The sequence below is a fragment of the Oncorhynchus masou genome, chromosome 32 (assembly GCF_036934945.1).
Source record: "Oncorhynchus masou masou isolate Uvic2021 chromosome 32, UVic_Omas_1.1, whole genome shotgun sequence".
Lineage (NCBI taxonomy): Eukaryota > Metazoa > Chordata > Actinopteri > Salmoniformes > Salmonidae > Oncorhynchus > Oncorhynchus masou.
In genome coordinates this window covers 69,332,602-69,350,037 of record NC_088243.1, presented here as the reverse complement: position 1 = coordinate 69,350,037, position 17,436 = coordinate 69,332,602, and the positions used below count along the sequence as shown (strand labels likewise).

General features: G+C 41.1%; 1 protein-coding gene across 2 annotated transcripts in view; it reads right to left on the bottom strand.

Moving 5' to 3' along the window:
* The window catches only part of LOC135526522 (GPI ethanolamine phosphate transferase 2-like), a 122,146-nt gene that overhangs the window by 84,432 nt on the left and 20,278 nt on the right, over nt 1–17,436 (bottom strand). The window contains exons 3-4 of one of the 2 annotated variants that reach the window (XM_064954977.1): nt 12,506–12,715; nt 11,031–11,219 (exon numbers count right to left, since the gene is read on the bottom strand). In XM_064954977.1, coding sequence (XP_064811049.1) covers nt 11,031–11,219; nt 12,506–12,715 — 399 coding nt within the window. Of the gene's footprint in view, nt 1–11,030; nt 11,220–12,505; nt 12,716–17,436 lie in introns of those variants that run through there. The other variant, XM_064954979.1, reaches the window with a different exon arrangement.

Sequence of the window (17,436 nt, the reverse complement as noted above, 5' to 3'; positions counted from 1 at the left end):
ACGTCCAGAAGAGGGGATTTATCAGGAAGAAAATGTGGTATTCAACAGGCAATAGAATTGCACAGAGAGGGCAGGAATAGGGGTTGTGGAAATATGTGTTTGAAATAGAGTCCTGCTGCTGGAAGAAGTAGCCTCGCCTCATGTCCTCCCTTCACTGGAGCGAAACAGTGGAGTTTCCAAACAGCTCCTGAGGGGCTAGGCTCACTCTCTAGCTCTCTCCTCTGGGAATGAAAGGTGGTTAGCTCCGTTTCACTTCAAAGACCCCCTCAGCCACTCTCTTCCACGCTAGCCTGCATCCTTTAGCAGCCAGCGCAAGCTAACAAAAGCCTGAATCTCTGCCAGTTTAGCTGGTTGCCCTAACAGAGCCAGCTAACTTCTTCAACTCATTGGCATTTCATGTTACAGATGTAGGATCTCATTGGCATTTCATGAAGAGGAAAGAACTTATCCCAGCCATGAAAGCTGCCAGAGTGCATAGGGACATTGCTCACATCCGCTATGACAGGCTCTTTGTCCACCCTCCCTCCCAAAAGCATAGAAGAGATGAGAGAGCCAAGACTATGTGTTACTAGCTTCAACCCTACAGCCCCCCCCCCACTGATTCATGGACTGCTGAATGGGTTCTTTTCTCTTGCGTTGTTTATCCTTTTCCATATTATGTCGATCTCTGATAAGCTACCCAAGAAAGGGCTAAAAATAGTCCATATTAATATATGTAGCCTGATATCCATAACATTAACATATTAGCCATTTCTGAGACTCACTTAGATAATGAATTTGATGATACATCAGTAGCAATACAAGGATAACACCTACAGAAGAGACAGGAATGCTTATGAGGTGTTGAGATATAAACTTCCTCTCACTGTCAACTGCGTTTATTTTCAGCAAACTAAACGTGTAAATATACACACGTACACACATATATTACACACACATTCATATCTATACACATACATCAACTCAGCAAAAATATATTTCCCTTTTTCAGGACGCTGTCTTTCAAAGATAATTCATAAAAATCCAAATAACTTCACAGGTCTTCATTTGTAAAAGGGTTTAAACACTGTTTCATATGCTTGTTCAATAAGCTGTTTAAAAGGCACAGTCAACTTAGTGTATGTAAACTTCTGACCCACTGGAATTGTGATACAGTGAATTCAATGTGAAATAAACAATTGTTGGAAAAATGACATGCACAAAGCAGATATCCTAACCGACTTGCCAAAACTATAGTTTGTTAACAAGAAATTTGTGGAGTGGTTGAAAAACTCCAACCTAAGTGTATGTAAACTTCCGACCTCAACTGTACATACATAAAATCTATTTAGTCTCAAATAAATAATGAAACATGTTCAATATAGTTTAAATAATGCAAAAACAAAGTGTTGGAGAAGTGGAAGTGCAATATGTGCCATGTAAAAAAGCTAACGTTAAAGTTCCTTGCTCAGAACATATGAAAGCTGGTGGTTCCTTTTAACATGAGTCTTCAATATTCCCAGGTAAGAAGTTTTAGGTTGTAGTTATTATAGGGCTATTTCTCTCTATACCATTTGTATTTCATAGACCTTTGACTATTGGATGTTCTTATAGGCACAATAGTATTGCCAGCCTAATGTCGGGAGTTGATAGGTGTTACGCACGCCTCTATGAAGAGGGGACGCAACACCCTGCTACAACTAAACTCTCCGTGAAGTGAAATCTCATTGGTCACATGCAAATGTTAGTACGAGGGTAGCGAAACGCTTGTGCTTCTAGTTCCGACAGTGCAGTAATATCAAACAAGTAATCTAACAATTCCACAACAACTACCAAATACACACAAATCTAAAGGGATGGAATAAGAATATGTATATATAAATATATGGATGAGCGATGACGGAGCAGCATAGGCAAGGCGCAATAGATGGTATAAAATACAGAGATTTGCTAGAGAGATTTGCTAGAGAGATTTGCTAGAGGAGAGAGGAGAGAAATTATAGTTTCTGGATTTGACAATATTAATGACCAAAGGCTCGTATTTCTGTGTTTATTATAATTAAGTCTATGATTTGATATTTAATAGAGCAGTCTGACTGAGCGGTGGTAGGCAGCAGCATGCTCGTAAGCATTCATTCAAACCTCACTTTCCTCCGTTTGCCAGCAGCTTTTCTCAATGCTTCAAGCACAGCACTGTTTATGACTTCAAGCCTATTGTTACGTTCCCCAGTTTATGTGTTGTAGTTTGTGTATTTGCATGTGTTTATTTTAGGAAATGGCTTCCTGAAATCCCTCAAGCAGCTGATTGGTCGACTCCATGGCTAATTGGAGAGCTGACCCCACCCCCTCGTCAAGACGCAGCTGTCTCCAATTACCCATTCATTCTGAAGCCTTATAAACGCCAATGTTCTGTTCAGGAGAGAGAGATTTGCTAGAGAGATTTGCTAGAGAGATCATGAGAGATTTGCTGGGAGGTCATTGCAGAGATTTTGCTAGAGAGATTTTACATGGATCGCTAGTCACATTTTAAATAATGCCACTTTTAATAATGTTTACGTACCTTACATTACTCATCTCATATGTATATACTGTATTTTTTTATGTAGGAGCAAGATGGAGTTGTGGCCGAATTTTCCCGAAGGGAGGGTTGGGGAGGGACTTAAATGCATCACGGAAGTTAGAGTAGCAGTGGCCCAGTGTATTGCTCGTACGGGTGCTACAATCAATATGCTGATAGAATTTCGGTAGCTTCGTTCTCAGATTAGCTTTGTTAAAATCCCCAGCTACAATAAACGCAGCCTCAGGATATATGGTTATCAGTTTGCATAAAGTCCAGTGAAGTTCCTTGAGGGCCTTCATGGTATCTGCTTGGGCGGGGGATATACACGGCTGTGACTATTATCGAAGAGAATTCTCTTGAGAAATAATGCGGTCGGCATTTGAGTGTAAGGAATGCTAGGTCAAGTGAACAAAATGACTTGAGTTTCTGTATGTTGTTATTGTTACACTATGAGTCGTTAATCATGAAGCATACACCCCTGCCCTTCTTTCCAGAGAGATGTTGATTTCTGTCGGCGCAACGCATCTAGAAACCCGGTGGCTTATCTGACAGCATATCCCAAGAGAGCCATGTTTCCGTGAAACAAAGAATGTTACAATCTCTGATGTCTCTCTGGAAGGCAAACCGTGCCCTAATTTCATCTACCTTGTTGTCTAGAGACTGGACATTGTCGAGTATTATACTCGGAAACGGTGGGTGGTGTGCACACCTTCGATAGTCTGACCAGGAGGCGACTTTGTTTTGGGTTGGCCTCTGGGAGTAGATCCAATGTCCTGGGTGGGTGGTGGTCTGGACAAAGGATCCGCTTCGGGAAAGTCCTGGTCGTAATGTTGGTAAGTTGAAGTTGTGCTTATATTCAATAATTATTCCCGGCTGTATGTAATAGCACTTAAGATTGTCTGGGCTAAGAAGTAAGAAATAATACATTTAAAAAAATAATACTGCATAGTTTCCTAAGGACTCGAAGCGAGACAACCAACTCTGTCAGCGCCATCTTGCTTATTTCTCAAGGTAATTGACCGTTAATGAACAAACACGTTTAGCATCCCCAGGCATCCACGCATGCAAGTCACTGATGTGCACCTTTGGAACGTCTACGTTTAAAGTAAATTTAATATACACCATCACAATAAATCCATTATTTATTTTAGTTATTATAAGAAACATTATGAAATGAAGAAAATGAGTTGGCCTACTGTATGTTACCTGGCTGTGTGCCATGCCATAGGCTGTAGGCTAGTTCATTTAGCAGACAAGAGACTGTATGCTTAATGACATGCCATTACTTTATATTATATGATTGTATAGTAAGAAGAATATAATTGAACTTAGCTGGAAAAAAATAAAGGATATTTTTCCCATTGCGGAGTGGGTGCACATATGAAGTGGCTATGCTGAGCGTAAAAGTGATTATTTGAAACAGGTCCTATATGCTAGATTTAGAGTTATTTGGCAACTTATAATTTCTTAGGGGCTGCAACTATAGGCTACTGATGATTTCAGAAAGTCACAATAAAAGCTGTGCTCCGTTCCTTGCCTCAGGCTGCACATGGTGTTCTCTCATCAAATGATCTTATCTTCACTCATTAGACTATTCTCAATTTAATCTAGTCTTTACTAAATTGTCAAATTATTTTGTATTAAGATTGTCCTATTATGAAACGGGCAGGAACACGGGCAGGGGGAAAAAATACATGTCAGCAGTATGCACTTGAATAGCTGACTTTTGGTGTGGTGGTAATAGGAAATAGGAAATGTGAATTATTTTGTGGATTATAATTAATTGACATGGCTTCTTTTTTTCCAAAGCCAGCTTCAAACTATGGGGGATGGGTGGGAAATTCTGTCTTTGTGTCTTCAATAGAAAGTAATTTAATATTTGGTAAACCCATTGTCGGGCTCTTCCGAACTCACCAGGAAGCTAGTAGCACTGCATCAGTATACCCTAGTATTTAAACAAGCCACATTTCACGAAAATGTCTAGGCATATTTATTAATTCAAGAAACAATACTCAACCACAGAAACAGTATAAACTGAAAATGTGAAGACAGTAGGGCTTTACGTAATAATCATTGGCACTGCGTGGAAAAAGGGGCAAAACTCCACTAGATGAAGACGAATGAATGCTAGCGCTGAGGCCTCAACCCCCCAAAACGCTTGCTCGACTTTGATTGGTGTTTAATCAGTGAGTCTAGGACCGGCTTGCTGCCACAGCTCTGTGAGGTGTCCTGACTGCCGGGCAATTTGTATTTCTGATTAAACAACCCTAGGGCCTCTTCAAGCGAGGTGTTTAGCACCAGCAGGAAAGTGTCAATCTGCCAGACATCGCAAGTTGCAGGTGTAGTCTGTTGGAAAGCAAGGAGACAATAATTGAAAAGTCTATCAGAGATGAAGATCGATGAACTGCGGGCGGAAAAATAATTATCCTTATCATCCCAGATTGGGTTATTTGTTCAGTTGAGTCTATAAGGAGACAGAGCAAAAGTATTTTATTAGTATCTCCATTAGCTGTTGCCAATTAGCAGCTACTCTTCCTGGGGTCCAAACAGAACAGGGGAGATATACAAATTATCAAACTTCCCCTCTCCTGCAATGAGGCAGCCATTGTGATTTACGATGCGGTACTGCCACTGTGCTCATTTGTAGCTTACCAAACACATACGTTGCCGTGCCCTATTCCGATTGATTTAATGCCATGCTGCTGGGAGTAATCCACAAATTGTAAATGTTGCACATCTCGGAATGAACAAGAAAAACAAAACAAAAAAAACTCCTTATCCCAGCTTCAACAAAAGACAATTTGATATGAGTGTTCAACTTTTCACACAGCAAGTTCTGTGGGTGACGGGGAGTGCAATATGCAGCATCATAAGAGTTTAGGTCCTTTACATTTTTTTTAAACATTTGAGTCATTTAGCAGACGCTCTTAACCAGAGCAACTTACAGGAGTAATTAGGGTTAAGTGCCTTGCTCAGGGGCAAATCGGCAGAGCCTTGACAACTCAGGGATTCGAACCAGCAACCTTTCAGTTACTGGCCCAACACTAACCACTAGGCTACCTACCTCACGTCATTCCCAGATTGTAACGTGGGAGAGTGATGTGCTAGGAGAATAGGGGTTGACCCTGAGGCAAATTGTTGCAAGAATGAAAAAAGGTAAAAGGATGAGAGATGGCAGTGTCCTGCATGTCACCCTCCTATTACTGAGGCCAGCACTCATCAGAGCTTTAAAAATGGGAAGAAAAATCTATACTTTCAAACCAAATGACAAACGTTCTGAGCATCCATGCTGAAAAGTTGATTGCACAGATGCCCACACTGAAAGAGAGAAAAATAAAGAGCTGTAACTCTCATGCCTTTGAATGTCATAGTGACATGAAATGTCATACCAAAATGGATAAATGCATGGAAGTTCTCTGGGTAGTCGCACAAAGAGGATGTTTTTATGGATTTTTCTGTGGCTTGAAACAGACTATTCAAAGTGGTTCGACTCACAATTGAAGTCTGAAATATTCTAATTTCACCTTGTAAAAATTCACAGTATCTGTAAACATCCTTTGGGGGCTTTGTAAGGAAAATGTTTTACCTTCCCAAAACAATCACAATCACATTCTTTGAGGTTCCCTTAGAGGCCTTAGGTCATTTCCACGAGTGACGAGAGACCGCTTTATCAGGCAAAGCTTTCTGTGAAGACCTTCTACTTTTAAGAGGTTCAGCTTTGACTTTCTACATTCACATGCTCAAAACATGACATTTCAAGTAGTCACGGTATAATTGTATTCTATTTGTTAATTATAATATGGATAATGCCTTGCATCAGCTGTTCAAGAATTGATCCATACATTATTATATGGGTGTGCATCTTTATTTAGTTATTCAATACACATATTGATACATGTGCTTCAATATGATAAAGGAACCATTTAATACAATAACATGGTGCAATGTCTGGCTTGGCCTAACGGTAATAAACATCAAATGTGTTGGATTAAGGATAAGACCAGGGTGACTGTGGGAAAAGTATTGTCTGGTTGTGTATAAGGGACCGTCCTGCCCTTTAAGACAGAAACACCAATCACTTGAGGCTGAGAGCAAAGGTTAACTTGCAGCTGTGCTTTAGAGACAGACTTGTCTTAACTTTCTAATTTCTGCTATGAAATACCACCTCCGCTGCTGTCTGTACAGAAATCTACACCAAATCTGTCTCTCTCAGCAACCACCCCACCTTCTGCATGACATGCCTCCAACGGATCCTGCCCGGAGTGCAACGCTCAGATCAGGGGCAGAAGCTTTCAGATCAACAAAAATCTGAAGAACTTGGCAGAGCAGCTGAGAGAAGAGGCGAGACAGGAAAGGGTCAAAGTGTATTGGTGCCCAGACCAACACCAGGAACTTAGCCTGTTCTGCAAGCTCATCTGCCTGGTATGTCGGGATGGAAGCGAGCACGTCAGCCACTCAATCAGGCCTCTCAGAGAACAGGATAATCAGGTGAAGAGGGAGGTGTTGGTTTGTTGGTTCTCTTGTTATTGCGGACCTCAGGACAACCTAGAATAACAAAACCACCACTTACAGAAAGAGGAATCTTCTGCTCTGAACTAAGATTAACTCCTGGGATGCAGGCTGACATGGACATGGCTGAGTTTGGGGGGTTTCTAAATTGATGGATACCTAAATCACAAGGTGATGTAATCTGCAAGACTGAAACTCCTTCCTACCCTAGAAAACAAATAACGGTTTATTCTGTTTGTAACAACATTCCAGAGATCATTGTAACAAATTCGTATGAATGTTTTAACCATTTTTATCGCGGTATTTAGGTGACCCTCGTACTTGAATTGCTTTGTATAAATATACTAGTAAACACATAGCACATCCTGAAAAACGATAACAACAACGAACACATTCATCTGAAAAAAACACTTACATTCTTTCCAAAATAACAAATAGAATTGATAAAGTGATTATGCATGTGAAAGAAAGTGTGAATGGCTGGTCATTTAAAGCAGTGGTTCCCAAACCTTTTTGGTGGGAACCACACATGCGGAGATCATCCGTTCACCTACTCTGTGTCTCACAAAGACACGGCGGTTGGAACTAATAAACTCACATTTTGACTCATCAGACCAAAGGACAGATTTCCACCGGTCTAATGTCCATTGCTCGTGTTTCTTGGCCCAAGCAAGTCTCATTTTCTTATTGGTGTCCTTTAGTAGTGGTTTCTTTGCAGCAATTCAACCATGAAGGCCTGATTCACGCAGTCTCCTCTGAAGAGTTGATGTTGAGATGTGTCTGTTACTCTGTGAAACATTTATTTGGGCTGCAATCTGAGGTGCATTTAACTCTAATGAACTTATTCTCTGCAGGAGAGGTAACTCTGGATCTTCCTTTCCTGTGGTGGTCCTCATGAGAGCCAGGTTCATCATAGCGCCTTTTGCGACAGCAGTTGAAGACATTTTCAAACTTCTTGAAACGTTCGTATTGACTGACCTTCATGTCTTAAAGTAACGATGGACTGTAATTTCTCTTTGCTTATTTGAGCTGTTGTTGCCATAATACGGACCAAATAGGGTCATATTCTGTATACCACCCCTACCTTATCATAACAACTGATTTAGCTCAAACAAATCAAGGAAAGAAATTCCACAAATGTAACTTTTAACAAGGCACACCTGTTAATTGAAATGCATTCCAGTTGGCTACCTCATGAAGCTGGTTGAGAGAATGCCAAGAGTGTGTATAGCTGTCAAGGCAAATGGTGGCTACTTTGAAGAATCTGTTATATGTTTTGATTAACATTTTTTTGGTTACTACACATGTGTTATTTTATCATTTTGATGACTTCACTTTTATTCTACAATGTAGAAAATAGTACAAAGAAAGAAATCCGCTGGCATGAGTAGGTGTGTCAAAACTTTTGACTGGTACTGTATATCAACCTCCGAAATCGAGAACCAATTAATTTGATACATTGAATGGTTGCATACACTGAAGGACGAACATTCAGTGTATACAAGAAATTGGTTCTCACTGGTAAACATACTTCTAAATTCAATTGATTACAAGTTCTGTGTGATCTAGTTCCTGTGTGTGTGTCCTGGCTTTTCCATTTAAAATGTGTGTACTCCACAGTGCAGTTCTACTTTCAAAGACATTCGAGGATATGAGCTGAACTGAATGCATTATCAAAGAAGTCTAAAGTACAAGAGGGATGTTGTTGATGTTCATGATGTTGTTTCATGGCTAATGCTCTACTGCTTTGTGAGAGAATTGGCCCCCTGCCCCTCTTCTAAAAAGTAAAGTCTTCTTGCTCTGGATGATTGAGATTGACCTTGGGATGAGGAAAATCTGTAAGGACATGTCTATTTTACACTTGTTCCTCTCTCTTCCTCTCCGTTTAACTGGGATATAGTCACTCCCGTTGTCTGTAGACAACATGATATCCTTCCTTAGGGAGCTTTTTAGTCATTCAGTTTTTATTGTTATTCTTTTGTTTTTTTATCCTCTTATGTTTGTTGTGTACTACATTTTTTCATTGTTTTTTCCTGTGAAGCAAGTTGGATTCCATGTCTGAAATGTGCTGTATAAATAAAGCTTGATATGATTTAATGGTAGAACATCAGTCCTTTGTGTAAAGACAAGGATTAAAAAGGCCTAGACCATGGCTGGTCTGGAGCTACGCACCGCTGCTTTCGCACCAAGGTTCCTAGAGATGAAAGGATTTTTAGTTAGACTATCTTCAATAGATTAGCCTTCATAAACTGACAGTAACTATCTTTGGTACCTTAATTATATTATTTCCTTATTTTCTGAGGAGAGTGTTGCCTTCAGCAGCCATTACACAGAGGGGGAAAGAGAATCATCTAAACCTCAGTGGACCAGACAGTTTAAATAAGTGGGGACAGGATGTTGACACTAGCAGATATGGCAGATTGTGCCCGCAACGTTTCCTCTCTTGTTGTTTCGGGGATCGGTGGATTCAGCAGTGGCAGGGAACAGACTCACAACGAGGCTGGTTTAAGGGAGTTGACATATGCTGATCAAGCCCGGATTTTCTTTGCCTCCATATTCCCTTTCATCGAAGGCTGTGAGAACCCAGAAGCAGGAGTATATTTGACAGGGCTGCTTTCAGCACCGTGAAAAAACATGCTTAGAAATCAAATTGTGCACATGAGAAAAGACAACAGAAGATGTGCCAGAGTGGAGTTGGCCTTCTGAGCAATCCATTTTGTTACAGATTGTTGTTTTTCCTCCAAAAATGAAGAGGTTGCAACTTGGAAAGCTTCAACCCAAATCCTGTTTAGTTAAGCTATACAACAAAAATACACCTTTGATGGTCAAGACAACACCAATTCAAGTAAGCATATTGTCAAACATGAACTTAAACCATTTAAGTAGCAAGACTAATGGTTTAGAAAAGCCTGCCCTAGTAAGAATGACCATCTTCAATGATGTCCAGAGTCCCTCCACCTCTGTTTTTAGAAGAAGCCACTGCCCAGTAGCTTGTCCATTAACAAATGTCAGTCCTATTGTATTGTGCGAACACTAAAAATAGCAATTGAATCCCTCCCCCTCCAGAAACTGTAGCTCAGAATGCATGTTGTTCCGCAGTGCAGGTACTGGCTTCTCCTTTATAAATCAGGGCAGGACAAAGTAGGCCAGAAGCTCAAACTACCTTTTTACCGGCGGAGCCAAGGAAGCCTGCGTTTGATTGTCTCCCAGACGACCACTATGCACGATGCCTCATTTATTTTATCACAGCACCGGCACAGCGTGAAGAAACAGGATATCGGTAGTTCTGCAAGGTAATGAAAGTCACTGGAAGGTTTTATACCTCGAAACCCATTGAAAGTCTACTCGTTATCTCAGTCATCTAAGGGAACATACTTTGTGGGTTTTTCACAGAGCTCTAAGAGAGACTCAATGGGACCACAATAGAATATATTCACATTTAGACAATGGTACTGTGTAAAGAACAGTAGAGGCAACAGCAGCAGGCTTCCACTGGGAGAGTTTGGAGCCTTTGAAGCACAATTCATTCAAAGAGCTCACTGCTGAATATGCGCAAGAGTTAAAAAGCTAGCATGGTTAAATATGCACAAGAACACCGTTTTCAGTCAGGATCCTATTAAAAAAAGGAAAAGGACTGTTGAGCGCTTCAAACGCATTTATCAAAAAAGGACATTCTCTCAGAAACAAATGATGATACTTATCATTTTCCAGCCGCATTACAAGAAGATGAAAATAAACAGGATCTTTCCGGACATGCAAGTGATTTGTAAATGGAAAATGAAGTTTAAACATTTTTTTCTGAGAATATTGAATAGAACAATATATGCACAGACTATATCTTTCAATTCCTCTCTGGAAGTGAAATGGACTGCCTGAATATAACGCAAATGTGCTTTTTAATTTCACAAAACAAACCATTGAGAATGAAAATGAACTCCAAAGTAAATGTGTCATTTTGCTCTTGAAAAGTAGGCTGCTATACCTTTAAGATGAGGGAGCCATGAATCTTCTTGAGGATGTCGTCCATCTCCATTAGTTTGGGCTGGATGAGGGAGCTGTGGGGTCCACTGATGTGGCCGATGTGGTCCAGGCCCAGGTAGTGCAAGATCAGAATGTCCCAGTCGTCTCTCTTCAGGGTGCTGTCCAGGTGACGCGTCACATTGTTGTCAACCTAGGAAAAGTCAGGGCGGACATACAGTATCAACACAGAAAACTCCTGATTGTGTCATTGTTTCTGAATCTGACGAACTGTGTACAGTATAGGGGTGTGACGTTTAAACTAATTTAGGATCGTTAGTGTTTAGAAAAAATCTGTTAAGGAAGCATTTTTTCTTTTTACAAAATCAAAATCACAGTGCAGTTATAGCAAAACTACTATTAACGGTCCCAATCACGATCATAAAGGCAAAAACTTTAGCATTACAAATACCTAATGCAACAATGCTGTAAGTAGTAAATTATTTGCCATGGATATAAAGCGCTCAGCACGTCATTAACAATTGGAAAAATAGTGAGACAGGGAAGCGACAGCAGCAAAGTTCTGTATGGCAATTCTTTGAGAAGTTAAACGAGAAGGCAATGAAATGCTAACTCTGCGAGGTGGAATTGAGCTACAGTGGCAGTACAGGTGCAATGCTGAAAGAGAGGCACCGTGAGACCCAACCCATTGCTGGCAGCAGTTCGATAAGGGGCAGAGTGAGGAATTCCCAGCGCTGGTTACAGAAATAATTGCAGTTGATATGCAGCGATTGTCAATGGTAGAGGAAGCCGGCATCAATACCCTAAAGGCATATCTAGAACCAGACTAAAAGATGCCAGAAATCTGACATTGTACAATGATAGCTCTGCAAGTATAAAGCACGAGCTCTCAAACACCTTACGTGGCGATAACAGCAGATTGTGGGACGTTTGTGAACACGCTGTCATACATCACTGCAACTAGCCATCATATTGATGATAAGAAGCACGTACTGACAACTTGGAGGAGAGGCACACAACAGAGAACCCAAAACAGCATCAATACCATCATTGCTGAGTGGGTGAGGACAGCAGTATGGTGAGCACTGTCTGGTATGGTTTCCACAAGTTACCACAGCCACAAATGTAGGGATGTATGAAAACAAGAAGTATATTTTTGGATAAGGTTAGCAGTGTGGTTAAGGTTAGGGTAAGAATTCAAATTACATTTTAAGAAGAGAAATTGTATAAATAGGCTGGGTTTGACTTTCTGGCAGTGGTAACTAGTGACAAATGGTAGGCATATGGGGTCATATTCAGAACCACATATGAATTGTGAATTCACGTCTTTTTCTTTATTTTTTACATTTAAACGTAAAAAAATTTTTTTACATTTGTCACATCCCTAGTAGAGTATGTTTGAAATATTACATAATAGAAAAAGATTCAACTTCAGTCCATATGACCCTGACCTTCAAACAGATAACGACATTGACTGACCTCGGTGTAGTCGGACACGAAGAAAGAGGTCGTACCATCGTACTCCATGAAATGCTTGGGAAAAAGCTTCACCCAGGTGTCGTCCCCGTAGAACACCATCCGCTTGCCCGCTGCCTTGGCCTGCCAGATGAGGTTGTCCTCCAGCAGCGCTGGGGAGTTCAGGTTCATCACCACGTCGATGAAGCCTGGGATACTACCTGTGGTCAGGGCCTAAAGAGGGAGCAGAAGGGGAAGGGCCAAGGGAGTTTGTCAACCTGCGTACGTAAGCTAGCAATAGGCTAATTATGCAACATATTACCAGATGTAAAGGGTAAAAATCATTGTCTCTGTGTAGCCTATCAATGTTAAAGAAAGAGTAAAAATTGTCTCTGTGTAAACTATCAATCAGTGTGTGTTGTTTGAGACCACCTAAAGTGAGACTGATTCAACACCAAGACCAGAGCAAATCGAGTCCGAGTTAAGACCAAGACCGGAGTTGGGGCACGACCGAGTCAAAACCGACAAAGAGGGGATCAAGGAGTCTGAAACAGAGTCAAGACCAGAAAAATGTGAGTCCAAATCAAGACCGTGATTTAATTTTGTCAAACACCACATAATAGGAGTTCAAAATGTCCAGTATTTCTGTGTTCCTATTTCAGAACAACATATGGATTCTTTAGGCATTCAGAAGTAAAAACAAATGCAGGCTGAGGGAAAATAGAGCCACTCCACAAATTATTACTAACCCAAACACAGTGGGGAACAATGGGCCTTCCACACCTTCAGAGAAGGGCTAAGGATTTATAAAATAATTATTATAATAATCCGTTTTTGTTGGAAAGGAAATGGTTAACACTGCTAGTCTCTGGGGATATACACCTAGCTAGCTAAGTCAGCCATTGGCTAAGGCGGCGATCAGAAGCTAGATATAAGGCATCAGCCAACTGTATTAGGACAACATTTTGGAGTGACAGTGGAATCAATCACTCAACATTTTGACTTACTGGGTGGAGCTGTTTTACAAAAACGTATGGAAGCGTCTGCCTTCTTGAAGGCCAACAGGTTACTCACTGTTCAATAGCGAGCAGTAGCTTTCCCACGGTCAAGTAGCTAGCTTTTGTTGTCGGCTAGTTTGCCGCTGATGCAGCAGGTGTTATCAAAGAGAATGTTGTTGCTAATTTGTTAGCTTCTCTCTTTTAAAGAATAACTTTCAACAAGAAGTTAAGTTTCAAATTAAGATAATCTGGTTAGTGGAACTGTATTTTTCATTGCAGCGCGCTTGCTGTTAGCCATCTCTTTGAGAATAACTTTTGTGTGAACCGTTGTTGCATTTAAAGTGGAACTGAAAGCATTTTAGCATCACTCCGATGTGGTCATTTTCACGTTTTCATAAATTCATAGAATGTTTGGGTATTGGCGTATACTAAGACATTTGTGAAAATTATGTAGTAATATAGAAAGGGAGAGTCGTAATGTATTTGGACAATTAGACAATGCAGTAAATAAAACATAGGTCTTGTCCAGGACCAGAGTCTATACCAGACATGGGCAAACTACGGCCCGCGGGCCACATACGGCCCGTTAGGCTTTTTAATCCGGCCCGCCGAACTTGTCCAAATTATAGTAAAAACCTCCTTTTTTCCCCTTTCCCTGCAATGCCCACGTTTCCCCAATAGATGGCGCACTCAAAACACATTGACCGTTGTTGGAGTGGCGCGTATTTCTCTTTATTTCACTTTAATTTTCACTTTGTTTCACGTCACCATTAAGCCCTTCTGTGAAAATGAGCGGACCAAAGAGAAGGAAAGTGGACAGCGAATGCCGAGTGTTTAATAAGGAGTGGACAACAAAATACTTCTTCACTGAAGTCCGATCAACGGCTGTATGTCTGATATGCCAAGAAGCTGTTGCGGTTTTCAAAGAGTACAATATCAGCCGTCACTTTGCCACGAAGCATACAAACTATGCTAGCAAGCAGTCAACACAAGAACGGGCGGCTACTGCTCAGAGGTTGGCAGCTAATTTACAGAGTCAACAGAACTTTTTTCACCGACAAACTGCAATTCAAGAGTCAAGTACCAAGGCAAGTTATTTGCTGGCATTCAAATTAGCAAAGGCTAGCAAGCCTTTCTCCGAAGGCGAGTTTTTGAAAGAGTGCATGGTAGAGACAGCAGGTCTCTTGTGTCCGGAGAGCAAAGCCAAGTTTGAAAAAATCAGTTTAGCACGCAGGACAGTGACTCGCCGCGTGGAACTGATTGACGAAGATATAGTCAGCGAGTTAAACAAAAAGGCGGAGTCCTTTAAGTTATATTCACTAGCACTGGATGAAAGTAACGACATAAAAGACACTGCTCAGCTCCTAATTTTTATCCGAGGGATTAACGACAGTTTTGAGATAACGGAGGAGCTTTTGAGCATGGAATCACTGAAAGGGAAAACGCGAGGAGAGGACTTATATGAACAGGTGTCTGCTGTCATCGAGAGAATGAAGCTACCTTGGAGTAAACTTGCCAATGTCACCACGGATGGATCGCCAAATTTAACTGGAAAAAACATTGGGCTGCTGAAAAGAATCCAGGATAAAGTGAAAGAAGAAAACCCTGACCAGGATGTTATTTTACTTCACAGCATCATTCATCAGGAGTCTCTGTGTAAGTCTGTATTGCAGCTTAATCACGTCATGGATCCAGTTGTAAAACTTGTTAACTTTAACGTCAGTTCATTACGTTCCTGGAAGAAACTAATGCGGATCACCAGGACCTACTTTACCACTCTCGCGTCCGCTGGTTAAGTTTGGGGAAAGTGTTTCAACGAGTCTGGGAGCTCAAAGACGAGATTCGCTCATTTTTTAATTTAATGGGGAAATCCGAAGAATTCCCCGAGCTGAGCGACACAAACTGGCTTTGTGACTTTGCGTTTGCTGTGGACATATTTTCACACATGAATGAGCTGAACGTGAAGCTACAGGGGAAAGATCAGTTTGCGCACGACATGTACACAAATGTGAGAGCCTTCAAATCCAAGCTGGTTTTATTCTCCAGGCAAATGTCAAACAAATCTTTCGCACATTTCCCCACACTAGCCGTGCAGAAAGAGGCCGCCCGAAATGCGAAGAAATACTGCAAATCACTGGACGATCTGCACAGAGAATTTTGCCGTCGGTTCTGTGATTTTGAAAAAATTGACAAGTCACTTCAACTGGTGTCCTGTCCCCTGTCACAAGACCCCGAATCAGCACCGCAGGAGCTGCAATTGGAACTGATCGATCTTCAGTCTGACTCCGTCTCAAAGGAGAAGTTCAAGTCTCTTAAACTGAATGACTTTTACGCTTCACTTAACGAGACCGCGTTTCCAAACCTCCGGAGGACGGCGCAGAAGATGCTGGTGTTGTTTGGCTCGACCTACGTGTGTGAGCAGACGTTTAGCGTCATGAAAATCAACAAAGCCCATCACAGATCCAAGTTAACTGACCAACACCTCAGATCTGTCCTGAGAATTGCCACAACAAAACTAACTCCAGACTTTGATGCACTGGCAAAAAGGGAGACCAACAACACTGTTCCCACTGAAATGGTGAGTTTTTCTGCTGTGTTATGAAAAAATGCATATGGAAAGTTTGGAAGTGCGTCTTTTAATTAAGAGCAATGCGCATTTACGCACAGCAGCGGTACAGTAGCTTAATTAACACGCCGCACATCGCTCTTAATTTAAATTTTCAGCTGATATTTAATACAGCCTATGTCTGTGTGCTTGGCAACGATACACGTGTACTGTTTGCGCGTGAAGGCGAGGGCGTCCGTGGCGAGTTTGTAGAGCGCGGTCAGGACAATCCATCCATGATTTTGCGGAGTTTAACACAAGTAGATATTATTGAGCTTGAGTATTTCGTTGTGTAATAATATGTTTTGAATGTTGAAAGTGATTCCATTTTTCAATAAATGTTGATTTCTTTAACTTTGCACCTTCGATTGAAACTTATTAAAAACAGACGCAATCTTGATAAATCACAGTGCGTATGTTATTTTAATCTATTTACATTTCCTCCTCCCAGTATCTCTGAAATAGTATGTAAATGCCATATCTTGCATATTCCTTGAGACAAATTTATTAACTGATAAGGGCTATTTTTCACATTTGAAAGACAGTTAATAAATTGGGTTGTAGTGTTCTTACTGTGCTATGAGGTTTGCACACACTACATTTAATGCTTTAGTATATCCGGCCCAAACACTCCCTCCAAATGCTCCTGGCCCGGCCCCTCTGTCAAATTTTAGAACCCATTGTGGCCCGCGAGTCAAAAAGTTTGCCCACCTCTGGTCTATACAGACCGGTGTGCTATAGTCAATCACAGCTACACACAAGCCACAAAACACATCTGAATGGATTTCTGCAAATATTGCATGTAAACACCATGGGAGTCCACTTACATTTGGGAACTTTACACTCCTATTGATCAAACAACCATGAAAAGGTAGGCTCTCTCTAACTCAGTTATGCATATCAACAACAAGATCAACAACTAATGCTAGCTGTAGTATGAACTCAAATAAAGACGTGCGACCACGAGGTTCTCGCTCCAGCCTGTTTATTAACCTAACCCTTGCATGTCCTACATAGGTACGGATGCCCCCAAGGGACATCCTACTACATCTTCCCCTCTCCCATGAACAAGAACTCAACATGCATAACCACTGAAGCATAACTGAAATGCAATTTGGAAACCATTATTATTCTCTAACATGCTACTTCCCATCCTGAAACAGTATGAAAGCATTAAATCACACAGTATGAACATTAACTTAGGTACAGTCTCTTTTTGCTAGGTATGTTCCCCAGCAGTATGTTTTCTCTTCACGTAACATAGTCTTTCAGCCACTCTGGTGGTTTCACATCCCTTTTTGGGCTCGCTTGTGGCTCTGTGAGCATTCTCTCTCCTTCACCCTCTTTTTGTG